Genomic DNA, 27,924 nt, shown 5'->3' with positions numbered 1-27,924 from the left:
CAAATCTCTTCCCGCCTTCCCAAGCAGCCAAAAGATGCCCAGATACACATTCCAAAGGAAGTGTCATCTTTAGTAATCTGTGACAATAATATATTCTCTGTATTCTTCAAGTTTCAAGTTTGAAAGGAGTAAGATTGTTTCCTCCATTGCAGCGTGAGAACCTTTCACTCTTTCCTTGCTACAGGCTGTTTAAGACACAGTTCACTCCCGGCAGAGACTATGGGCAAGTTGTTGTCGCGGTGATGGCTAATTAGGTGGGTGATGCTGTCAAATATGTGATCTTTTGTCCGTACCTTTAAGAATGAGAGAGACAAAACACTGCTTTATATCAGACAAAAAAGACTGACAGGTATTAGAGGTTTGAGACAGTAATATGTCTGTCATCATGGACATCATTTGTTTTTGTTGTTACTGAAAAATGTAGTTATTTTGATGAAGACGTGTCAAGGAATTGGATCACTCCCTTAAAACTTTGCATGGGTTTTTAACTTCAGGAGCTAAAGTCTAAATCATAGCAGAATGAAATAATTAAACCCAGAACTCAGTGTTAGTGGCTAGCTAAGATAACTTCTTTGATTTCCACTTTTGATGGCTAATGTTGAGCTGTCTGTTTGCTGACATTTCTAGTGTTTTTTTAGTGTAGTTGCTAGCTTTAGTCAGTTGTTAGTTTTACAGTGAGTTTACTTTTCAGTACAAGGACTATTTTCTTTCAGACAGGGCAACAGCTTTATAATGTTGCGCAGGCAAGTATATAAGTAGTGGAACAACCAACTGACTTGAATGATAAAACGAGGCTTCATGCCTTGATGAACATGATATTTTGATTGACTTTATGACCATCATTCTGAAAAGGAATGCATTTGCATCTTATCCCTGCCCCTGCTCTATGATCATGGCCTTTGCATTTGAATACATTCTGTTTCAACCACCAGCTCTCAGGGCTCCACCATTTTCTTATATCTACAAGACAGGAAAGTAAGTAGCAGTGCCTTCAACCCAGCCCCCAATCTTGGTGACACACATATGACAAAGTTTCTGAGAGATGACAGAACACGCACACGCGCCTCCCCCGCCCCCCGTCACTCACCGTGCCCTCCGGGTCCACCAGCAGCAGGTGCTTGGTCAGCCCATTGTGCATGCCCGTCAGCACGTAGGAGCCCGGGTTGGTGGCGCTCTTGCGCACAAGGAAGTCGCCGTCCTCCCGCAGCAGCTTCTCTGCCTCCTTGCGGCTCATCTCCCGATGGTACCACGGTTGTCCCTCCAGCTCCTCATGGGCTTTGAAGGCGGCAGCTCGGACCAGCAGCGGGCTGGAGTTGTCCACCGACGCGGCCTTGCTGAGCGCAGGGACTGGGGTCTGAGTAAGGATGGCGTCTTCGAAGGGCTCTGAGTACAATGACAGAGTTTCATTTCCTTTGGTTATTTACGCCGTATTGGCCTGGTGGTTTCTTAGCAATACCTTAGCTAAGCAATGTAAAATATACATTGTTTAATGACACTAATGTTTCTTTAATTGGGTATGGTCCAAAAATAGAGCCTGCATTTAGCCCCCAAAGGAGGCATGTCATACATGTTCAGGATTTTGCTTCTCTAAATTATCCATACAGTAGGGCAAGATGGCATATACTTAAAAGTCCAAGGCCACAGCATGTGCCGTTGAAAAGTCTAAATTTATCCCTCCGAGAAAGAGCTGTGCTTTGACAAGTCCAACCCCTTTTGCCCCTTTGCTGAAATGATATAATAAAATGCGCACAAAGAGCAGAAACAATAACTGTCACATCTCTGTAATTATGCTGCATGAACTTTAATTGGCTCGTGGTAGTGTTAACAGCGGTTCTTACTCATATCAAATAGATCTTTCCTGGGACTATCTTTGGCCACCCCCGCGGACCCATCCGTCACAGTGTCAGACTCCGCCTGCAGCGCCGCCAGCATCTGGACGTCGATGTTCTGGGTGTTGACATAAGTGGGGACGTCCCCCATTTTTGGTACTTGACTTTTACCTTCAGGTAGACTGTATATGTCACTTGAACCTACACACAGAACAAGTAAATGAGAATAAACACAAGCAAAGTTTAGTTCACAGAAAGACATACCTTTCAAAGCACATTTTTCATGTAATCGTTGTTATAGCTGATGTATGTGATGCAACAGGCAAAAGGTGAGCTCCTCATTAAAACTGGGTCAGCAAGCATGAAATATTTATACTGTCAGTACTGCGGCATCGTAGCCGGTTTGTTTTTGTTTTCCCTGTCCATGTGCTCTTGTTTACTGTTTCCTTGCGTTCCAGCCATGCCCCGCTCTCCGCCCAGTCCCCGCCCACCTGATCACCTGATCGCCTCCACCTCCCTGCCTGCCCACCTGCATCCCATCTCCTCATCAGACCAGCCCTATATCTACCCTGCTTGTCTCTGTCTTGTTGCAAGTTCGTCTCAGTTTTTCCTGCTCTGCCACCACCCTTTTTCCCCTGTTCTGCCTGCCAGTTGTTGTTGTTGTTGTTGTTGTTGTTGTTGTTGTTGTTGTTGACCTTGCCCGTTTTCCTGACCACGATTTCCGGATCTGATTTTGGTACTGTTCGCTGTGTTTTCCTGCCTTTTTGATTTTTTTTTTGACCCCGTTTTCTGGATTTTGAATTGGACTGAAATAAATCTTTTGTGCATCCTCCATCTCTATCTGTGCCTGAGTCCCTGCCTGAGAGCTGACATATACTTTCAATTGTTGTCACTGCAATGTTAAGTGAATGTAATGAGTTCACTGGGTAATGCCTCATTAAGAAAAATTGAAATTAAGCTAACCAGGATACAATATGACATTATCTCCACACAGACAGAATAGTAAGAGACCATTTATTGTATTTGTGAAATTTTTGTTTTTAATATTCACTGCTAAGCTTACGCTACACATTGTGACGTCATTATTCGAATTAAGACAAGTGAAACAACAGCTTCAGTATGGCTTTAAGGTGACTATCTCAATTCCTCCATGTCCCAGTAACCTCTGTTCACAACCTCTGTCCCTAATTGTATGTTGTCTACCCTAAAGTTATCAAAATTGCCACTTGTTTGACAAGAGTATTTGACAATACTCTCTGTGCTTCCCATTCGTCATGTTGAATATATCACCCGCTATGGTGAAAGAAAGCTTACCCTGTCGAACAGGCAAGGTCCTCCTCTCCTCACTCCAGCTCTCTCCACAGTGTCTCCCCTGGTAATAGGTTTGGTCTAGTCCAGCCACTGGACTCGACTACGGAGGAGCACAACCAGGAGAAGAGTGAGACAAGACTATTCAGAGGTACCTTTTAACGTGTGTGTGTGTGTGTGTAAAGTGTTTCTGTCCTTTTGCTTATTGATAATTCAAGTCTACAATATTAAGTATGTCAAATCTGCCTTTTAATAGGTCACTTAAAGTCAAGTTTTATGAATTTATAATAACAGTGCAAAGCCATTGTGCTGTGTCTAAATAAATATTTTTCTTTTTCTGTCTTGGTTTTGGCCAGGGGCCTTATTGTAACATGCTGCAAGTTGAATTTCACCACTGTGGACCAATGTGCTGTATTATTGTTCTTGAAGATGTTTTAAAAAGAGCAAATGTTCAAGTATCCCATCTTATATGCAGCACTCTGATGACTCTTCAATGTGTCTGTCAGCACCTATATGATGAACGGCAATGACTAACCAGCACCTCCCCTTCAAGCAGTCTTCCTACACAAGTGGAATGATGTGTCATTCTTCAAACACAGTCTGTATGCCTTTACTGTGCAGTTGGGTTTGGATATTATTATTATTTTCCACCTCATGCTAGAAATAAAATGACTGCACTGGACTTTTAACATAGTGTGAATTTATGCACCTGACTGCCCTCTGCTGGTCCAGACGTCTGGCTCTTCAGTCTTGTGTCAATGAACCCCCCAGGCGGTGGCATCTTCCCCGGTATGTTGTTGTAGTATGGATGCTCAGCGGCTTCCTCCTCTTCCTCCGTCCACGGGGTCTCCTCCATATTCAGCATCCTTTCACACAAAAAGCTATATGTAAACAATGCCTGCACATGGCGTCCAGTTTAGGGCTGGACTAAATTAGACCCTCAATTCACTGACTTATGCCAAATTATAAACCTGATGCTGGTCGTGGTTGGTTGGTTAGACCTGTGCACCTTCTTACATCGCATTTAATGCAGAAAGATGTGCAAATGTAAAATAACAATTTTTACAACAGTTTTTGAAATGATTTTTCATTGATTCAAAGCAGACAGCCAATTCCAATTAAATTTTGTAAAACATAATAAAAGATTTTTTTACCAGTCATACTACGCTATCTACACATATGATAACATTTGTATCAAAAATAAAAAAGACATATATTGAAATGATTAATCTCATCTATTGAAATAATGAATCCAAGGATTTTTAAAGGTGTTAGAGCAAAAAGAGGCATGTAAGACCCACCTATCGTGTAACGTGGGAAGTTTGCTGGAGGGACACTGCAGGTACTGTTGGAAGCGGAGATCAAATGCCTGACCAATGGTGCTGATGACATCCTGAGCCAGACCATCAGAGCACTCCAGAATATGACACGCTTTAGAAAAGGATCGTGGACATGAGAAAGGAGAAGAAAACTCATCAGCCACTGAACATCCATAGGCTTGAGGTGGAGAGGGTGAGCAGTTTCAAATTCCTGGGCGTCTACATCTGTGATGACCTCACTTTGACACTTAACATCACCCAGCTGGTCAAAAAGGCACAACAGCGGCTGTATTTCCTGAGGAGGCTGAGGAAATTTGGCATGTCACCACAGATCCTCAGCAACTTCTACAGCTGCATCATTGAAAGCATCTTGACCAGCTGCATCACGGTGTGATATGGGAGTACCATCCATTACTAACATAGTTGCCACACTTAACTATTCTGTGTATAAAGTTTCCTTAAAGTTGCAATTTCCAGCTGCTTTGAGTGGATCTCTACAAAAAGGAAAACCCGTGCTTAAATCCCTTTAAAGACATGTTGAATGCGTGCTACAGACTTGGAACACGGGGTTGAATAGAGGCCACCTTTGATGCCCCACCATGTCACATGGCTGACCTAGCTGCAATGAAAGATCCTTTTTCAGGGCAAGTGATTAATAGTTTTTCCCCAATTTATGTAATGAATGGCCACTGTGTAAGGAAACTAGCATGTTGCTATCTCTGTCCGATCCCTATGTATACATAGCAGACTCAACAAAAAAATTACAACAAAAATGTACGGAGGTGAATGCAACCTTGTGATACTTCACATAACAATGTCCTGAGAGGGACTACATCCCTCTGAAGTCAACTTAAACAATGATTTCAGTGTGACCCGTGTCTTGCTTTGCTCTAACCAAAGTATCCAGGAGCCTTAGCTCTGAGGCTTTTGAGATTATTGGGGAATCTATGACAGAACCAAAGGCAACTACTGCCTCACCATCACATGGCAAAAAGGAATTGTTCTTGTTTGCTAGCACAGTCTTTCGTACTCATAAACCTGTGCAATACCAAAACAAACATGTACACATATGAGTGAACATGTTAGCAAACTTTTTATGATGAGCAGACAATTTTGCTTTAACAAAGTTACCTTTAGGTAGACAAGATTTAATTTTATTGACACCAATAATTATAATTATTAATTATTATACATGTATTACCGGCATGATGGGTAATGTCCACGTTTTGCAAATCCACACTGAGTGTATGCCCATGAACCCAAAGTAGTGTAGTAAACGAAATAAATAGGTTTCCCACTGGGCAGCAAAACATACCTCTTCTGTTAACAGGATCTTTAGCTACATAGGCAACATAATCAGTAGTGTCCTGAAATGAGAGAAAGACAAGTGAGCAAAAGTCACACAGGGGCATGTTGCATACTGTATAAATCAGTGTTTTGTATCTGTAAGACAGCAGAAGTAATAATGAAATTTATGTGCAGCACATGGCAGTATATACAGTATAATTATATATAACAATCCACTATGTGCAATCAAATGTCATAAAATTCAGACAAAATGCATACTCTGTTATACAGCTAATAGAGCTAAGCTAACTTAGAGAGCTAGGTTACTCTACATTAAGACAGCTGCCAAAATACCAATCAGATTTTTGCCACAATTAAAAAAATAATGAAAGGCAATATATTTCTTGTTTTTACTGCAGCCCTCATTATAATCTCATTACATATCAGTCAAAACACTTGTTACTGTTGCTTTTCGGTTTAAGCATGATAAGACTTAGTGTTGCTATTGTTATGCACATTTCAAATATTCTTTTCACTTAGCCGATGTCCCTATCCAGGGTTACTTCTGAGCTCACATTTTTTAAAGGGCACAGCAACAGTGCACCACCTGGGAACTGAACCTGAATCCACTGGGTCACAGCCCACCTCCTTCACTAATACACAGCACTGTCTCAACTTAAGCAAATACATAGTGACAGGAGAATCAATTTGCTATTGGATCATGGTCTTTGACATTCGGCATTTCAAAACCAAAAGAAATGCCAGACACTGTGTGTCTGGTACATTCTTAGCCCCCGTGTCCATGTGCAGCCACCCAAAAACATGACAGTCTGGCACAAATCTCAACCGGCAGCTATCCCACCATCACTTAACATTTTCATAAGCTCCACTATTTGTTTGTAAGGCTGTGGTTTTAATGAAATCCTAATATGGTTTAAACATGTAAGCTACTTTAAGACAGTGATTGTTATCAATGATGATGATAATAATACTTGGTCAATGTACTAGAGGTTGTTTTATTAAAATCAAAATATGCACAAAATGAAAAATACGCTTTAAAATGTGAGATGACCATCAAGGGACTCGATTAAGAGATGCAAAAGGATTTTTATGAGTAGTTTGAAAAACACAATATATCCAACATTTCATGCAATACTGGCAATATGTACTGCCCTAAACGCTATTGGACCAATAATTGTGAGGGAATACAGAACAAAAGCTCTTAGATAGAATACATTTAATAATATGGTAAAAACAGATGGTGAGCACAAATTGGCTGAAGCTTTACAAACAGATGGCAAGGGTTTCTCACAGTTTATCAAAGTAGCATTACTGGGGTGCTTTATAGATCTTGGAATAAGTTTGAATCTCTCAAATAATATTGTATACTATATAATCAAAAATATAGCAATGAAGGACAAACTAAGAACTAGGCCTTCAATACTGGATTTCAGTACTGTATGCAGCATAACTGATCACCATAACTGGTACATGCGATTCAAGCCTAAATGTGAATGCAATTCAATGGATAAACCAGAAAGACAGTAGGAACACCTTTAACTGAACAGCATGCCACCCCGCCTCCCCAACACCCTGTAACTTCCACCTGTGTCAGGAAGGTCTTACCGGATCCCCACCAGATGCAAAGGAAATAGACTGCATGTGATGATTTGCTATTATCTGTGGAATGAGACATGAGAACAGAAATAATCAATCAAGTGCGTCAATGCGTTTTTAACATTTTATTTAACTTAGTCACATAAACACAAAGCATGATACCAGTTTTTGTTAATAATAAAATATTACTAACTATTGTGCTATGTGTAACTCTATATTTTGCAGATAGGTTTACCTATCTTTAACAGCCATGTTGGAATTTGACAACATTTTAGTCAAGCACAGTAAAATGTTTTCTTATTGTTATTATTATTGTAAGTGTTATACTTCCCCTCAAAGAATACAAAATAGCTTTAGTTTCATATTTTTAAGGCTGGCAAAGGGTGAAGACTATGACCTGTAATCAGGAGTGAGACGATCAGTTAAAAAGATAAGCTACCTGTTTGGAGTCAGGTGTCATCAGATTCAGGCTGCTGGTTGAGATGTTCAGGTTGATGCTCATTCCGGCGAACTGTAAGTTGCTCTTCCCGAGGATACTGGACAGAGCCTTAGTAGGGGGCTGGAGACAGGAGCAGCGATGTTACAACCTCTGGCATTCTATTATTACCATTACTCACTTGGCTGTTACCTTTACAAAAAGTGACCTACTGCATATATTTCATATGTTCCATTTCAACGGAAGTGATGGTACCTGTATGGCAACTTATGGTGTTAAAGATGCTTTGTTAAAGGGACGTAGCAATGGTGTGCTTGGGATCTGAACCCATGGCCCCCTTCGAGGCCAGACTCCTAATCAGTATTGCACAATGCTGTGCCACACAACAGATCCCGAACGGCTGAAAACACTGCCAGACCCTGATTCCGAATTCTGCCTTTGATTAGTGATATTCTGCACTGCATGACTCACTGGGCACACTGTGTGCATTCCCAGCCTTTGAGTTGTAGGCCGCATCTACGCCCACGCAGTCCCACACACCACAGCCCCCCGCGGAACAGCATGTTACCGTCAGACACACTCTCTGTGTACCTTGCGCTTACGAAACACTCCTTTGGCACCTGGGACAGCCTCGCACACCAAACTGATGGCCTCCCTGGGGACAGAGAGAGGGAGAAGGGTGCTGAGATCTGCCATCCAGAACGAAAGCGGTTAACGTTAACAGTGCAGCTCATTCACGTTTAGGCAACAAACGTGTGGCAAGCAGAACATAAACACTTTCTGTGGCGTGCAAAGCCACCACACTGTATGTGAATGGATCCTCTTTCCTCTCAATAGAAACAAGACTCCACTAGCATTGTTTACCCCCAAAAAATTCAACTCTCAGTGAACCTACCAATGGTGCTGTAAAAACATACAAACCCTGCTTAAAGAATGATAGCAAACTAACAAACCTCAATTTAGAATTTATCATTTTCAAATTTGAGGAAAGCCATATTGTGCAAATGATTCTAAGTGTGTACAAGGAAGGTAGCTCTTTCACATTCTCACACAGAGTAATGCCAATAGATATACAGTAAATCATATCAACTGCAGCAAGTGAAAAGGTACTTTATTTGTGGTACATCTCAGGGAAAAAAATGTCATTTTATTTATTTTGATCAGTGTTCTTGCAAATGATTTCACACCCACTAATATGCAGATGTTTATGATCTTTTTGCCGTAATCATGTCCTTGAACCCTTTTAAGACCATAAAAGCCATGCCCTGTTCTTTAAAAAAAGACTGACATTTTAAATTAAACTAATGAGTATGTGTATTTATGTGGTAAACAGTGTCCTCTACTGATGTGATCTGAAAGACAGCACGTATGTGTGACGCATATCATATGCATATTCCCTGTACTCTTCAACACATTCACAGAGAGATTTTTGTTTTCTCCTAATTTTGTCAGCACTTTTAATTTGACTGTACAACTTAACAGTCACATCTGGTTTTTGTGGCAAAGTGTATGCGCAAGTTGTGTACAGTCCAATTAAAAGTACTAACAAAACTGGGAGGAAACAAAGATCTGCTTGTGACCGTGTGGGAAAACACAAGGATTCAATTGAAAGCACTGGAACAAATCAGGGATAACTACAGAATCTTCTTAGAACAAACTGTTACAGTGCAATACAGTTTAGACACCATTGTCTTAAGGAAGAGAACAAGTGGGACAAGAGCAATAGCAATTAACAAGATGCGCTCAGAAAATTGGTACATGCTTTGTGCTGTTGGTTTTCACATGGACTGTCTGAAATTTCTCTAGTGTAGTTTGTGTGGGTTTATAAATTTTCCTGAAAATGTCAAAGACATAACATGACTACATTACTGAGAAAAAAAGCTAAAACAAGGGCTAGATAGCTAAATTAAAACATAATAAGTGTCTTCAGACTTGAGTTAAATAGCTAACTAACAGACTACCTTTCGCTGGAAATACAGCTTGCTAGCTAATTTATAGTCAATTGTCCAACAATTGACTGTAATGGGCCTCTTGGTTACCAAGTTTTTAGACAGCAGAAGGGGCCTTACATAAATTGTGATATATAATGAGATACTCGTCATGATGAAAACTCTAAACCAGCACTATGGTTGGCCTGTGCATCAAAGGTGCAGCTTTCTCTTTTTTTAAATCCTGATTTCCTCCTGAAATGAATTTTCAGAAAAAAATTCTCCTATTTAAACTAAAACATGATAAATGCCAGTAGCTTTAAAATAACAAGACCAAAATGATTGGGTGTATGTAATACAAAATGTTCTCCCAACTGTAGGTCCAGGCCAACACATTTCAGCATGGAGGCACTGCAAGACAAGTTCATACAATGCTTTCACATCACTTCTACCTCTTTCTCAGTTTTGGTTGCCCCCTTTCAACTGCAATTCTTGGTGAAGAGATGAAAACAGTCACTTTCAGGTGTGTTTTAAAATAAATGCAGATAAAGTATGTTTTTTATTCTCACTGCAAAGGAAGTCAATTACCAGAGTCAATAGCCTGGCACAGTTCTCTGTAATCAATGGAGAGCCATATCGAGGGGCCCTGGGCACATGTTAATGCCACTGACTCCAGTAACTGAAGCAGAAAACTGAATGTGACATACTGTATTCAGGCTCGTCCCTGCCTCAGAGCTGTCCTGTCCAGATTGCCTAGCTGTTCAATAAACAACCACAGCAAATGCTGTGCTTCTTTCTCTCATTTTGTGGTCAAACACTTCCACCTTCGGTTTTACATAATAGAACAATACATTAACATCCCATTGATTTCTCACCTTGTTATTTGTGATCGTGTATTGAAATCTAGTGATCTCATCGAGCGAAGAACCTCTATACATCCCAAATACTGAAAGAGAAGAAAAACAATAGCGTTACATCACACAACACTGTTTTTCTCATTTCTGTTTTAATGTTTCAAGTCAAACAGGTGCAATGAAACCCTCCCCCATTGATCGAACTTCAACCTTTACTGGTAAATCACAGTTACTGTGCCCTTTTAATGTAGGCAGACCGACAGACAGATAAAAATACAGAGCTGAATTCAATACGCTCAATGTGGGGGTAATAATCATTATGTGTAGTTCATGCCGGGGGTGAAAACTTTCCTCAAATTTAACTGTATGTTTTTCTCTTGTGCAGTGTCCCATTTTCATGTAAATGAAGTGTGATGAAGTATGACATCCAAAATGCCGATTGTACCAACGTATTGCTGCGAAAAATGAGTGTAATTCACCCATGAATCACATCAAAGTAATTATCACTAAAATATATTACTAAAATATCTTTGATATATTACTAAAATATCTTTTATATCTTTGATGTGATGTAATTTGCACAAGTGAAATAAATTTCTGTGGCTGGCAGCTTATAGTGAGTGAAAAATACTCTCTCTCTCTGTCTGTCTGTCTGTCTCTCTCTCTCTCTCTCTCTCTCTCTCTCTCTGTCACACACACACATACACAGACACACACACACAACAACAACAACAACAACATTAATTTGTGTGTATATATATATTGTTGTACAGCATTACCTTCCAACAGCATTTTGACCTTTAAAAGGCAGCTTCTCCGACTTTACACATTTAAATAGTTTTCTACAAGCGCACACGTACTCAAAGACATATCTTGATCTCCACCATTGGGTTAACTGATTTTTTCACCTCAGACTTATTTGTGCAACATTGACAGCATCAGTGTCAGTACAAATATAACAAATATTGAATGACACTATTAACATTATGTAATATACCCAGAGCTGCCAACTGAAACCCCCCTGATAAACACCCAGGGTTTTCTTGTATCTGGTTATAGACTTCAAGCTAAGTGGAATAACACTGAGTTGGACAAGATGATGCAAGTACAGTGACCTAGAAGAATGAGAGGTAATTTGCTCTTACCAAGACACACCTGTCAGCGCAGTATGATCCAATTAATCTAATTGTGCCCCTATCCCATGCAGTAAAATAACCACCCACACTTTCTCTCTGACTAATATCACAAGCTGGGAACATTTTGTTCTGGGAAAAAAGATGTGCTTCTCTTACCCAGACTCATGCTCTAACTCCCAAAACAAACAGAAGCAGGTGTATTGTAAACTCATCACATACCCATAACTTTACTCCCAATTCTACTACATACTATGTAATGTGGTATTAAAGAATTTAAACAATTTGGTGTTGACAGAAAGGAAGAAGTGTTTTCTCTCTTTCTCTGGAGTAATAAAAGCAGGCGTTATAATACATTTAAAGGTGTCATGACTAAAATGTATATAATGATGACCAGCTGGTTGAGTACTGTAAGCCACTACAGTTCACTTGACTTCAGTAAGACTGTATCAGTAGCGTATGTGTTTCAGCATTTTCATTTCTGCTGAACTGATCCACGGTTTGAAAATAAACATATCCAAACCTTCAGTGTATTAGGATTAAAAGCAAGGCAATAAAGACAGAGGAGAGTGTGAAATGAATCATTTGCGAAATATGTTGCATACGGTGTCATAGCGGCTTATGATTTTGCATGAAAACCTTGCTGTACCTTAAAGCTGAATGGCAGTAGCTGGAACAATAATCGTACCATACATGTGCCCTGCAATTTAGTCATCATTTGAGATCATCATGCCTCCCTACTTATATTATGGTCACTTGCCTTGCAGCCTATAATAATATTCAACCCAGAATGAAGTACTCAACCCAGGATATTGCCGTTTGAGTGACATCTGACATAATTTCCTACTCAACATTTTTCCTCCATCCATATTTTATTTTCCCAACTTATGGTCCTTACAACATGGGCAGGGTGTTATCTCATAACACCCAATCTGGGTCTCAGTTTGGCTCTACTGAGAAAGAAATCACTGTCACTTACTAGTTATGTGATAACCAAATAGTCTTACCTAAAACACTTGGTAGCATAAATAGCATAAAACACCTGATAACCCAATGATTTTTAAAGTACAAGTATAGCAAATATACTCCAAGTAATATAAAAGCTACAGTATTTTTCTTTTCCATAGCTCATCAGGTATACTTCCTAAAACAGTATTTCAACTCTCCAAATGTTCACTGTTGCAGGACAACACTAATTGGACCACTTAGCATATTGTGCATGATAATTCAATGGTTAGCCTATCAAGATAAACTGTGATCAAACTAGAGGAGTTTACGAGCTGAGCTAGTCAGGTTAGCTAGCTAACTATCTTATCTACAGTGTAATGACTGTAAAACCAAATAAATGATTTGTGGAAAAGGCCTCTTTAAAATGTCTGTTAGGATGAATGAATTTCAACTGATGACCCAATGTCACGGCACACTTTCCTCACTGAAATTCCTTTGGAAAATCTAGGTTCTCATTCCAGGAATCTCACCAAATAGTTGCTTAATTTCATTTACGCTGGCTAGTCTTTAAGTATCCCTACATTTGTCAAAATGGGCACCTGAAGCTAACCAGTATTCCTTACCTAAAACCTGGTTTGCAACCCCCTACACAAGAACAAAACTATACACACCAAAATCTGAGTTAAAGCATCTGCAACATTCAAACCATTTACATTACATTACGCTTATGCAAAATAGTTTGAAAATACCACACATCTGTGCATTACTTAATTTATTATACAAAATAAAATAAACCAAAACAATTCTTTGTGCATATTTGTTTCCGTATATTGGAATAAATTTGAATGTAGCCCTTCCAAACCAAACCTTGAAGTTGCCTTCAGTTAATGTACTTGTTATTGTGAAAGATGCAGTTACTTCCTTAAAGATTTCCCCCTAAAATTACCCTGTGATGTTTTGATGTTTTGTGGGCTGTACAAGCCTATATACTGTAGGTCACTATAAATTGGTTTTTAAAGCACTGACCATCTAGTTATTAGAGTATAAATAGGGAAGACAAAAACAGGCATACTTGTTTCACATGAAGTCAGGGCAGTGCTGTCAGTGCTGATTTTCAGTCTTAGCAGGATACTCAAACCAGTTTGTTTATTAATGTTTTTCACAGTATATACATGTACTAATGCAATAAGGCACGACAGGCTGGTATATCCTGAATACAGTCACATTTAAAAGGTACAACATCCAGAAGAAAGGGGAGAGGCTGGAAGATGGATGACGTTGTATGGATGACATTTATTTTATTCTATGAAATGCTGATTTTTTTAATGAAATAATATTATATTGCATAAATTATGTTTTTCTTTTAGTGTAGGACAACTTACTATACTATAAAATATAATTTGCTGCATTTTCATCTTCCTTGACTACCATTGTAATTTATCTGTATAATCTGTATAATGTTAAGTAGCTCAGCACTCAATTTTAGGCTCAGAATGAGAATTTAACAGATTGCTTGTCCTCTACTTGAATGCTCAGACACCAAAATAAGCACAAGTAACAATAAAATCAATTTCTGACAGGCTGGCTAACTGTGGTTAACTACCTGGTTGGTTAACAATCACCCAGGTCATCCACTGTCATCCAGCTACACAAACTGTTCAGTGTGTTTCTTACCCTGAGCTGCATGTTACACAGAATTGCACTCAGGGATTTTGGTGAGCATCTTGCTCTTGTGTGCTCAGCTACAGTGTGAGATCACAGGGTAAATTCAGCTAGCCTGAAAATGATGGAAAGGTAATTATCCCTGAGACTATATAGGGTTGCATTATTCGCAGGTTTTTATGCCAGAAATGAAGTAGTATCATGTATTATTGTTTTAACATACTTACAAATGTTAATGTCTACAGGAGCTGAATGTAGACACTTCATTGCTTAGCTGGAGCATAGTTGCTGTTGCTGTAGATGATGCTGATGTAGTATTCCACTGATTTTTAGGTGTCTGCCATGCATCAGGTGAAGCTCTGAGCTACATTTCTAAAACTGTCACCAAATATCAACAAAGGAGGTAATATTGTGCAAAAAGGGAAAGTGTCCAAAAAAAAAACTCATCAAGGTCTAACATAGTTCATTCACTTTGGATCAGGAAAAACAGCCATTAACCTAAGCAAGAACACAGCAAGCCCACGTGCTAATGTTAGCATTAACTTATTGTATACCTAATCTGAACATCATAAAAAAACAGATGATTTAGGTGGAGTCCAATCAATGTGAAGCATGTATACATGGAGCATTCGAGGGTGAGTGAATGTTCCTCCTTCTGGATTGGGACCAACTCTAATTTGTGACAAGAACCATTTCAAGAAGAGCTTCAGACAAGTGAGAAAAAGGCTGTCTGGAATTCACCCCTGGACTATGACCTCAGAAATGAACATGTCCATCAAACATGTCCATTCACAAGTATTCATTAGTTGGGTAAGGGGCTGTATTTTGCTCACAGTGATTCTGTTATCCTGGATGTCATGATTCTGTTACCCTGGATGTCAAGCAAAAAGTTCAAGTAAAAGTTTAAAAAAAAGGGGGGGGGGGGGCACCGGAAAAAGGACATTAGCTACAAGAAATATAATATTTTAATAATAATACAAAAATATAAAAAAATAAAAAACATATATATAAAATTTTAATAATTTTTACAAATTATTGTCTCTTTTAAAGATCTAGCTCAACTGTATCATATTAAAACAATACATTTGAGGAGACTAACCAGTAAGCTGAAAACCTACATAATTTGTTGTATAAGTACTACCTCCTTGGTCTCGTGCATGACTGAAAATGGCATTTCTGATTTTATCCGTCTCCACATGCACATACAATCTCGCATGGCCACATGATGCCAAAAGTGCCAAAACACCTGGACCATTTGTCCTTTCTTCCTTGTTTTCTGTTTATGCTTCCTAGTCTTACCATATTATTATCATATTACATCAACTCTCTGGAATTTATACTTCCTACCATTGGTTAATATTAATATTTAGCCAAAAATCTGCCTGTGAAGTGACTTTCTGACCTTTATCAAAGAGATGGCTGCCATCATAGTTGTGCATGAAAGCTAGGTAGCTAACTAAGCTAATACCTAAAATGCTAATATGGCAGCATAACCTCAGTGGTCAGCAAAAACGTGTTTAAAATAAATTATCTTTCATTTTGATTTGCCAACTGTATGGCCTTATATGTCAACACTGATTAGGTACCAAGGTTCAAAATTAGGCTTCAATATTTCATATTTAGATTTGCAGGTCCGTTTTTATTCGTGTATGGCTTTCTTAAGTTAAACCGCACACTTTTCTTTGGATTGAGTGCTGGCGATTCAGATGACCTGTTGAGAACATTTATTTTGTGTTGTTGTTTGTGTGGATTTGGATGGATGTTTAGGATCATTGTCATGCTAGAATGTTTGTTTTTGGTCAATCTTAACCTACGTGGCAAAAGAAACTAGAGTGGTCAGAATGTAATGGTACATGCTGGACTTCCTAATCCCCTGTATCTCCAGAACATAGGTAACAGCTGAGTACAATTGCTGTATGTAATTCCAATAATAGTGAAATATAACATGTTGAAGATGGAAAATAACCATTTTCATACATTTTGTACATTTGTATATTGTGCTTTTGTTAGTCAGAAGTATGAATGAATATGAAGGGCACTGTAGCTCTCAGCATGCGCAATATTTTATTATTACTGATTTAATTAATTACATAACTTGCATTACGTTATTGATATATGCGCAATTCTTATTGTGTTTGTTTTCCTTCCATTACTTGCGTACTAGCTAGCTGGCTAATATAGCTAGCTAGCTAGCCAACAAGTAGTAAGCACTGTAATGTACAGCATAAAGTTATGTCATAGTACTGTATCTGCAAATACACAAATACTAACAGACAATATTAGCTACTTTACCAGCTAACTATTCAGCTAACCTCAGTTTCAGAGTTTAAAAAAATCAACTTAATGGAACCTTAACCAGTAATGTTATTTAGCTAACTAGTCAAATGCAGTGTGTAGCTGGTTAGACACACATTTATTTAGCTTCGTGGCAAGTTTGCTAACATCTGACAAAAACGTAGTCATTCTATAATTTGGGGTACATTCCATGTCCATTGATGACAATTATATTTATTGTAACTATTTTCTTCAAAAATATCATATTTTTCCTATTAACGGAAAGCATGTTATAATATCACACAAACATTATGTGCATCCTATGCTTCATTTAACTTGAAATTTGTCATGATGTTCCTATATTGACAGTTTTTGTCATGTCTGTTTTTCAGTTGAGGGTGTCTTGGTTCCAAAATAATGAATAAAAACCAACAACAACAATCAATCAACAACAACAACTATTTTTTATTTATTTCAAAAGACTAAATACTAAACAAAAATAATATAATAATATTTTTTAAATATAAATAATTTAAATATCTTATAACAGAACTCCCCCCCTGCAACTTAAAAAATGGTTTGTCCCAATACCATGTGACCTGGGGGGTTTAGACTTTGTCAAAATTACACATGTAAACATTACATACATAGAAACCTTAGCTAGCTATAAAAATAAAAGATGCTTGAGAGTAACGCCATTACAAGCTAACGTCATTATACACTTATTAGCCAAATTTGGCTTTGAAATGTTTTGTAGGCCTACTATTATTGATACCATTAACTACATAAGCTGTTTTTCAATCAATGGCGTTGTGTGAAACGTTAGCTAGCCTACTAATATGAAAGAAATAGCCTAGCCTTCATCATGGCCAGAGTATGTATGTATGTTTCATACAATTGCCTTTACTCTGGACGCTGTATCAGGTTACTGTTTTGAACGTTTCTTACAGATAATGGCATAACCATCATTGCTTTGTCTTACCGAACGGTATGCTGCCAGTGCACACACAAGCCACCTGCTGCTGCCAACGTGCGTAAATTCCAATTGCTGCTGTCAGTGGAAGTGCTAATGATTCAAGGGGCTGCGCTCGCACCCTCTCTCACAACTCACACACAGCGGACACTAAATAACAATTCTAAACTGAATTAAGCATGCACTCATCTCGGAGAAGTTCTCAAACACTGATTTTTTTTATCCAATTGTATTTAGCTTCAAATTTTATTTTTAGCTCTAAAAACATTACTGAGGTCCGGACCTCGGTGACCTCATAGCTGGTTATGGGCATGGTGGCAAATGAATTTTTGTGTATATGCATATGAGTTAAAGTCAGGTCAGGCATCATTAGCTATTGTACTGTGCTTATTTCATAGGGGGTTCAGGCTTTATGTCACTTGTCAGATCTCATGCCAGAGTGCTGGTACTCTAATATGCCTATTTATTACTTATTAAACTGGCCATCCAAACCCAGATCCACCCTCATCATACATCCATAGTGTAAAATATATTTGCATACACCACACAGAGTTACTGTTGAGAGCTAAAAAGACACACCAGGATTTTGGACAGGTGCTGTTACAGCAGGTAGGAGGGAACTGCTAATCCACCAACAATAAATCCACAGAAAAAGTGATGTCCTAATTGGTAGATCACCCACATTAAGGATGACAAGCCTTTGTTTCTTGCCAATTGTACAGTAACTGTTTATTTTAGTTTTGGCTTTTAAAATATGTGGCAAAAGCACTGATCTTGTGAGATTGATCAGAGTTTTCATAGAGGAATAGCGTGACTGTTTTACAGTATCATTAATGTGCGAAACATCCTTTTGCTAGTATCTTGCTACAGGAACAAAGTACTTTCATACCCCTACACTCACACAGTTGCCAGCTTTATTTCAAAATCCCAAACCAAACTGACATCATTTGCCAGCCAAAAAAGAAAAAAGAAATCATGACATTATAAGGCCAAAATAAAGTCTACATTCTACACAAGGTTAACATTCTGAAAAGTAAAAAAGACAAAGACCAAACTACCACTTGCATTCTTAAAAAAAGATAAGTCACTAAGGAAACATAAAAACTACTATTTCCGCGCAGGGATGAATCCATCATGTTTGTGTGTTCATGAGCACAGGCTAGAGTTAAAATTTTCATTAAAAAATCTAAGTAAATACAGAATTAAGGCAAATATGCATAATATAATGATACTCTATAAATTGTTTACATTCATTTCCCCTCCTTCACCAAGATTCTTATGATACCCTTGTTGAACCTTAGACAGTGTAGACTATGGAATTCCTGCTACATAGCTGCATCTCCTTAAGATACCTGTATGGCAAGACTAAAGAAAGCAGTGCTTCTTGCTGTGCCAACTGGCATCCGGAAACTAAACTGAACACAACAGGCACTAAATTGAATACATTCATGGTCCTAGCAGCACAACTTTTTCTCCATATATTGTCTGTGGTAAGTGCTTCTGTAATTAGTGCAAGAAACACATTTGAAAGAGAAATGAATTCAGATTCTAAATGGCTTTATTTTTTTCACTTATGTGCTAGTGAAGTTTCATTGCGTTATTGTTAATAGCTTTTTGTGTCACGAGTAATACTCTGTCAATATCTGTCACTAAGGAGCTGACCTCTGCTGTAGCCTTTGTATGTCTAGTTCAAGTAAAATGATTGATAATAGACAGAAACTAATAGATGACCTGAGGACAAAAGAAAATATACTATTAAAAATGAGATGTGTAGGCTTAAACTAAATATAGCACAAATATTTCTGAGCTGGCTAGCTACATGTATTTTTCTCTCCTGAAGCAATATTATTATGGGGTGCAAGACTCATCTAGCAAGGTGGCTCACTCATCAAATTTTCATCTATTTTGTTGGTCAGTTACCTAGCTATGAAAATTGGCTGTATGTTTTTACATCCATATTCATGATGTGAGTATTACAAAGCAATTACAGGCCACTCAAAGCAACAGATCTGTCCACTATGGACAGATCAAAGGAGAGCAGACCTATCCCTATTACATACAAAGAGATGAGCCTCACTCACTTTTTTACATGTTCATTTTTTTTTTTTTTTGTAATTTATATAATGTGGGTTTAAAATCACTGCTCATAAAAACTTGCTTGGCTTACTGAGGGAAGCACACTGACTCTGTGCTAGAACAACTGAATGTACCTCTCCTGCTCTTGACACTCTGCAAACTTCATTGCTGTTGTTTTATGAGGCCGATACACAGCATCTTGAACATGGACCTTTAAAAGGTGATATCTAGCTAGCTACAGAGAAATCAGTATGAGTCAGCAAATAGCTAGATTCCTGCAGGCAGTAATAATATCAGCATGGCATGAGAAAAAAATATAGGCAATAACTAGTGAGAGTTAGTTAGAGTTGCCTATAATTAGGCTAATCTAGCCTAAGCTCTACCCTCCGTATTTTTATGACATTTTATCTTATATCTTCTATGAATCTTAATCCTCTACACCAAATTAAAGTTCACATCTACCATGACAAAAAAAAAAGTCATTTCTGATTTTGTGTACAAAATTGGCCATTCGACTTGAATTGGACCTCCAAAGGACTGAATGAAACATATACAAACATTCCATGATCTTCTTATGAAAAAAATTGCAACCCACTCTGTGGGAGTCAGCCACACTCCAAGACCCAGCAATTAAAATATATGGTATCTAGAAAAAAAAGACAACTAAAATGATGCAAATTAAAAAGGTTATGTTATTTAATACATAATTGAACACTGTACATGGAAATACAAGTGTAAGCAACTGAAGTGAAATGAAAATGATGACAGTGGAAAGCAATGCATGTCTGTGCATCTTAAAGCAATTCAGAGGAGGACAATTCATTTGCTTTGTTTCATTTTGTATGACTTGTTAATGCCAAAACTCACATGAAGTGTATTTCATTTAGCTTTGTTTTTATTACTTTGCTTTTTCATTTCTAACTTGGTAGTAAAGTATCCTTAAATGTAGAGTAATGTATTAGGTATTAATTGTAATTTAAATTGTAATTTAAATTGTATTGTCATTGTTTTACTTGAACTCAATGCATTTAGAAGAATTACTGTATGACGTAATATTTTCAGTCAGAGGTGTATATTTGAATATATTTTTGAAAGCCTTGGCCTGGAGGTTCTCACTTGACAAAGATTTTTTTGATGTCCCACATCAAATACTTGGCTGCAGGGATTTTCTACTCTACCGTGATGATGTTTTGCATCTAACTTACAGGTATAACTAAACATTCAAATTAAAATCCCTTTTTAACATTCATACTTGTTTGCAAGTATTTTGTTTTCCATATAGCCTATACATACACTTTGTCTGCATTCCTTGGTGGTTTGTGGTTATCTGTTCTGTGATGAAATATATGGAATAGTATATTTTCAATAGTCTTAATTATCTTTTCACAAATCCAGGCCATAAAGAACAAATCTTGATTTGAAATGAAAACCCTTTGAGCTGCAGCTTCATTAACTTTGAAGTTATTTTTGGAATAGGAAGTGTCACCACAAACATGTCAAACTATTTTGTCATGGGCTGTTTCACTGGTAAGGCACTAGTTTGCGAGACTGGAGATTTGTGAAATCAAGTCATCCTGGCGAGGCTTTATTGGTCAGCAGTCCAAAATAATAATTTATGAATTGCCAGCTAAATTCATGAACATGTTAAATAGTGTCACATATAAATTTGCCCTTTACACCATGTCAGTTCTGTTTTCCTGGTGTAGTGGGTGTGGGCCTATTTGGGATAGAACCTGTGACCTTCATAATGATGATGCAACTCCCAATCACAGACATGGCTGGCACACCTTGCAAAACACTTTACCTGGCATAGAGGGACTTATCAAGCTTTTATGACTCAAGGTTGTGACGTCACTGCTCGTCGCAGGCTCTTGTTCACATGCAACGTTGTCCTTCTCTAAACACACAGCATCCCCAGTCACCGGAAAGACTTTCATTGGAACCAGTTTAACTGTAGTTGTTTAAACTAGTAATACTGTAATAAAATGTATAGTATTCATATAAATTTCACATATGATATTGTTTGGGTCTGGGACTTGTCTGTCTGTGTTTAGGTGCAGATTGGATTGGCATGTTTCTTCTTAATGAGCCGAGTTCTCATACAATATTCCCCACGAATAAGGAGTGCCCATTTAACACTACACCAGGCAGTCATTTTTCCTAGTTTCATGACAACTAATGTACATTTTGTTGGGGATATCCTAACCTTCTCTATCCATTTTAATTGCATTTACTGGGGCAAATGAAATCAAACATAGTTGCAGCTGAGAAGTGTCCTTTTTAAATTATCAACTGTATTTGCTACTTTATACTTACAAAATAAGTATACGAAATACGACAAAACCTGTCCCATAAACTACTTTCTATTATAAAATTCCTTGTAAATCAAATTAATCCAAATTATCTTTTCTCTGAAAAATATATATAATCTCAAATTACTGTTTATAAATGAGTGATATGTGGTGGACAAAAGGCATGCAATCTGAAATTCACTTGGTAGATGTATCAGGACTGTAGATCTATCAGCTAAATGCGAATAGATCATAAGGATATGCACCTTCATACTCTGATAACAAAAATGTGCAGATATGTGAAATAGCTTTCTTGTTCAGAACATGTAATTTTGGACAGAAATAAAAATTTGTGCCATTCCATCCATGGATTCACCATCTGAGAAAATTACTGGTAGCACTGAGGCCAGCAGGAATGACTAGGATGGTTCCCCTTGACAGAAAATCGTGACACCAAGTATTAAGACTATTGTCTGATGCTATGCTTCTTTATTTTTGTTATTTTCTTTTTTAGAAGAAAATTCTGTTGTGTGGTTTGAATCTTTCTGTTTTTCATGCACAAGCTTGTGTACTGTGTATGTTAACCTTTACCTCTGATGTTTTAATCGTCACGCTGTATTTTTGTTAAATAGAACAATAACACAATATCACAATAAATAGCTACCATTTTAAATCCATATTGCCCACCCCTACCTCAGTGCCATGTATCCAAGTCATGGAACCAGTGTAATCAGTGTAGTCCAAGTTGAGACTGAGCATGCGACCTTCCGAACCACATGGTACAACTCCTGACAAGAGACACCATTAGCTCACTGCACAAAAGACCCAGGAAATTCACATGTGAAACTACTGGAGGTCTTATTATGACTCAGGAGGGTGACGTCTGTGCCTGTGGTGGATTCACATACACGTTGATTTCAATAACATAAACATCTAGCTATGACACTCACTCAAGAAATTAACATTTTCTGTGAAAAAACTTATTAAGAATTAAAAAACTATCAATTAATGAAAAATGTTCTGTGAAAATAATTCATTATTTAAAACAAGGTGAATCATGATAATATTTCATACTATGAGAGCTCTAACACAAATTGTGTAAATTTAAATTACACAAGGTCTTTTTTATTGATTTCATACTTTGTTGCTGTTTGAATACTGCATTGCTTGAATTATCTAGGTTCAAGTTAATACAATCATATTAATCATAAATTTGTTTATTTAACCATAAAAGCTAAGTGACACACATTATCTTGAGCTGATCATGAGCTGTTTTTTTTTTTTTTTTGCCATTTTCATTAAACATCCATGTACAGCAACAGCAATTATTTTTTTCCCTACAGTATTCTGCACAAATAATCCACATAATTTCAATTCAAATTGTTTCTCCAGAAAACTGTTAGTTTAGATATGTATTTTAGATATGTATTTACAGCACCAGCACACACAAACGCCTTTGAGAATTTGCAGATCGAATATTGTTTGTATGTAACATTAGTTACGTGACACTAGACACACAGCGCAATGGCAAAAAGCACAAGAGTTAAATAAAACCAATACACCTCTGATGATTAAAACAATGGCACATACAGGATGTGCCGAAATACACAAAGATATACTGCCAAAACAGTAAGTTCTCAGGCACAGTTTCTCTGCCTACAGGATAAGAGATAGAGAAGACTGTCGATTTCCATCATGGTCTTCTTAACCTAATGGTGCATGATGTGTATGGCCAGGCACATGACACTAATTAAAAGTGCTGCAAGCGGAATTGCACATTGAACTCAGTGCACAGCCATGAGAAAGCTTGGTGAGAGTGTGCTCCAGACTGGGTCCATTTTCAGTGTATCGACTGGGCATGTCAAATGCACACTGCCCCAGTGCCTAATTGTTGATAATGTTGGGACTGCGCTCACACTGTTGTATGAGTGAGGATGTTGTAAAAGTAGAGACTCCCCTAACATTCCAACTAATCAGTGTTTTGATTTACTGAACTGTCTCTCTGATCTGGTTTGGTTTTGTAACTATTCACAAATAGCCTTATCTAGTGTTAGCATAGATTTTACATTAACAATAGGTGTAGAATACAAATTTCAACTTATATCATATATAAGTGATATTTTCTTTCTTGTCTATTTGCATGTGGTGTCCATTTTGATTAGAAGTTATAATATTACTGCTATGACCAATAGTTAAACTCAAAATATATAATATACGTATGTTTGTCAGTTTTCCTCAGATTCTCATCACATTGTTTTGATGTTCATTGGATGCACCAAACAAATACAGGTAGCTACTGTCTGTTTAGCTTCATGATGCTGATTTCTTAAGAACGTCCATTTCGAACAGCTTCGATGTACGTATGGTACCAAAAAGCACTATGATTACTCCATTTTATTTTAAATGATGTAGAACGTAATCTACTTTAGATGGAAATAGCATCTAAATTGGACACATACAATATAATCTAAAAATACTTCATCCAAATCATATACATTGTAGGAACTATGGCTTACACATACTGCATGCACATATCATGGGTACATATACGACCATTTCCTACACAGCTTTAACAGTTCATCTGTGTGTCTTCCTTTTTTACAGAATAGGCTTACTGTAAATATATCTACGATGTATGCTTAACCCCACTAAGTTATTCATATACCATATGACTGTATCTATGTGGTCTGTCAGAACACAGAGACTGAATATACTGGTACATTGCAGCAGTCATAGAATGGAGGTGGAGAGAGGCAGTGTGCTGAATTTCTGATGACTGTTTTCTTGTATCAGTACCATGAGGCAAAGAAGCCATTGGCTTGAAAAAAACAAACATTTCTGACATACTGTATGCCATATATACATGCAACACAGGGATAAAAACAGACCTGTAGACAAAATGAGAACATTCAGGAGAGAGAGAGAGAGAGAGAGAGAGAGAAAAACACAAACCGAGAAAAAAAAAATGGACACAACAACACAACACTCTTCACACAAAAGATGAAGACGCATGCTTTTGTTTTGCAATCCAGATTTCTCCAATTTTATAACGGTGACCTTCCCCTGTTGCATGCATTATTTACTGCCTGCTTTTCTTCCCCTCTCCTTCCACATTTACCCCCGTGCGTTGTCACAAACAGAGGCAGCCGTGCCTTTTTTTTCACACCTCAGTCATTGAGGGAAAAGAGAGAATGGGCAGAAAGAAAGGGAAACGGGAGACCAACCTTTACGATGTACGTCACGCCAGGTCCAGAGATCTTCTCGCTGGAGTGCAGCCACCCTCTGGGGGGTTTATTCACAACATTGCCGCTGGGATTCCAGTCCTCTCCCCCCAGGTGTGCCTCCTCCAGCCGGCTCTTCTTCCCCGCGCCCGCCGCACTCATGCCGCCCGGGTCCTGTTGCGAGCACAGAGGGCCGGTGGCGGGGCTGCAGGCAGTGCTGCTGGACGCTGCTGCAGTGGACGTGGGACCAGGGCTGCCAGTGCCGCCGCCACCGCTCCCTCCTTGCAGCTTGGACGCCGCCAGGTCTTTGACTGCGGAGGGGAGGCTCTTGATGCCCAGCAGGCTGCCGGTGTTGGCGAATTTCAGGTTGGACACCTTGTTGATGAGGGTGCAGAGGGTGGTGCCGCCATCCTCGGGGTCGGCGTGGAGCACCTCGGCCGGCGGGGAGTACGGGGGCTCGGCAGAGGCTGTGGGGGCTGCCGAAACCTTGGGGTTCATGGAGAGATTGTGGAGAAGCTCATCGACGGACGTCACAGACTCATTCCTGAAGCGGTTGTATTTGGTACGGTGAAGCATGCCCTTCTATCTGCCTGCCTTACATGCGCACTGGCAGATGTGATGCCAAGCTAATTATCCCCTCCTTTAACATAGCAAATGCCTCATAGCAATCACGGGCAGTCCGATGTAATTTTTTCCTGCTGCGGTTCTGGTTTAGGTCGTTGTTGCTATGAGGAAACCAGAGATGCAATCCAGTTTTAGTGGTTAAAAAAAGGAAAGAAAAACACACAATCCATTAAAGCAGAACATGAAAGGGGGGGGAAAGGCTTCAAAAAGCTGCCAGGATGCTGTCTTCCGTCAGCGAGGTCCAGAGACGGAGAGGTGGAATATGGTTGAGATCCTGAAGCCCTCTCACAGTTGCCTACCCGCTCGCAGCAAAAGCATGACTCACAGATCTGAGAAGACCCTTTTCAACAAAAGGCTCAGTGAACACTGCAAATCACTTCCTGTAGCAAAAAAAATCCTCCCACTTACAGCACACTAGAACCAATCAATTCTCAAATTTCCTAGACTGATATTTCCTCTCCACCGCAGGAATGCTATCCTTTCATAGTCCATCAGTAGGAAAGGAAGGAAAATCACAGAAAAAGCACTAAACGAGAGCAAACACTTTTTAATCCAAAATTGATCAATCTGCTTCTGTCTTGTCTTTCCTACTCATAAAATCTCTTCCCTTGTAGCATTTAGCAAGATCTCCTGTTTATGATTTTGAAGAAGGAATAACATTCTCTTATACTTATTAACAACTTAACAATAGGAGGTGAATAGTGAATAAGTACATGCTTGTAAATCATCCAGTAATAATAATATGCATTTGACAGCCTAAACCAGATTATTTAAAATATACTATAAAATGTGCAGTTCATAACAGCAAATACAAATTGTATTTTTGTTAATTATGGGTGTTCCCAGTAGTTACAGCTGCTACAGGGTAACTCTTTTTTAATCTAGTCTAATTAAAACATAAAGGCATACATATTTCATGTAATATATGCGACATACAGATCTATGTTAGATTAGCTGCATTACAAGGATTTTTTCAGCTTTTTATCACTATGAAAGAGAAATAAAGATAATCTCTGTAATATCAGAATGGGAGAGCTGATAGAAATAAATTGTTTACAGACAGGAAATAATTTCTCATAATTTCAACAAAGATGAATACATTGTCATTCTCCACCTTGTTTTGGAGGGTATCACAAATAACATATCCAAATAATACGCATGCACATTTCTTGTAAATCTTGCTTCATTTTTTAAAAATAAATAGAATAACACGCAACAGACCATCTAAATTTCAAGCTCTGTCTTTCTTGTAAACATCATATCCGCAGGAAGGCAGTCACAAATGCACCAACTCTTTCTGAGGCTCATGTATTCTTACTGCTTAGAAAATTACCAAGCCTAATTTAGCTCCTGTCCTGAATTGTCTTGCTGAATTATTAATAAACACACAACTATAATTCAAAGATGTGCACACGCTAAACAGAGACCGACTGAACGACAATCATCAGACCCTTAGAGCAGAAATATTCCTAATCCCTTGAAGAGAAAGCTGTCTGCGCAGAAAATACACAGAGCAAAAACCATTCATCGCAATGTCCAGAGGAGCGAGGAGCTGGTGATTGACAGTCATTCATATAAGGCTTCTCACATCCTGCTACAGATTTCGCAGTGCAGTCCCTCCCAATATCTTGTTAAAAACTGCCTTGCTGCCTGGAAAACACAAAAAGCACATTTGTTCTTTTCTCAGACATGAAAGCAAAAGACAAAAGGATGAATGAGAGCTCCTTGTTTAGGCTGTGCTGGAGGAAAAAAAGGAAAAATCCTGGAAAATGAATGCAAATAATATTTTCGTTTTATGTGAATGAAATAGCAGGCTTGCATACCAATGTTTCTGTGAATGGAGCGAGGCCTCTATGCCTCTGCAAGGCAATCCCTTGGGATCGAATGGTCGTATCCAATAAGAAAAGAGCTGGATGAGTCATTCAGGGAAGGCTTGCAGAATAGTGGAAGAGTCCATTCCTTTCGCAGGTGCAGGTTTTTTTCCCCTTAAAGGATTTCAAATGACATTTTCCCTGTCAGCTCCTTTGTTAATTGGGATTTGTCTTTTTTAAAAATCTGTTACATCTGAATTTTCAAATCTGGAAAACAGGTATAATTTGAAACAGGCTGATGATGCATGTATTTCTCTCTCTCGCTCTCTCTCT

General features: G+C 38.4%; 1 protein-coding gene across 1 annotated transcript; it reads right to left on the bottom strand.

Moving 5' to 3' along the window:
• On the bottom strand, positions 1-26,368 carry shc3 (SHC (Src homology 2 domain containing) transforming protein 3). Its single transcript, XM_036529128.1, has 12 exons — positions 25,160-26,368; positions 10,600-10,670; positions 8,388-8,451; positions 7,800-7,919; positions 7,370-7,423; positions 5,772-5,823; positions 4,439-4,568; positions 3,847-4,003; positions 3,144-3,240; positions 1,839-2,030; positions 1,088-1,383; positions 1-293 (listed from the first exon to the last, which is right to left on the bottom strand). The coding sequence occupies exons 1-12, from the start codon at positions 25,730-25,732 to the stop codon at positions 165-167; spliced, it is 1,935 nt and encodes a 644-aa protein (XP_036385021.1). The 5' UTR covers positions 25,733-26,368; the 3' UTR covers positions 1-164.
• Positions 26,369-27,924: the final 1,556 nt, after the last annotated feature.

Source organism: Megalops cyprinoides, chromosome 5 (assembly GCF_013368585.1).
Source record: "Megalops cyprinoides isolate fMegCyp1 chromosome 5, fMegCyp1.pri, whole genome shotgun sequence".
In the NCBI taxonomy this organism is placed as follows: domain Eukaryota; kingdom Metazoa; phylum Chordata; class Actinopteri; order Elopiformes; family Megalopidae; genus Megalops; species Megalops cyprinoides.
The sequence above is the reverse complement of the archived record's forward strand: the minus strand, read 5'-3'. Positions and strand labels throughout refer to the sequence as shown.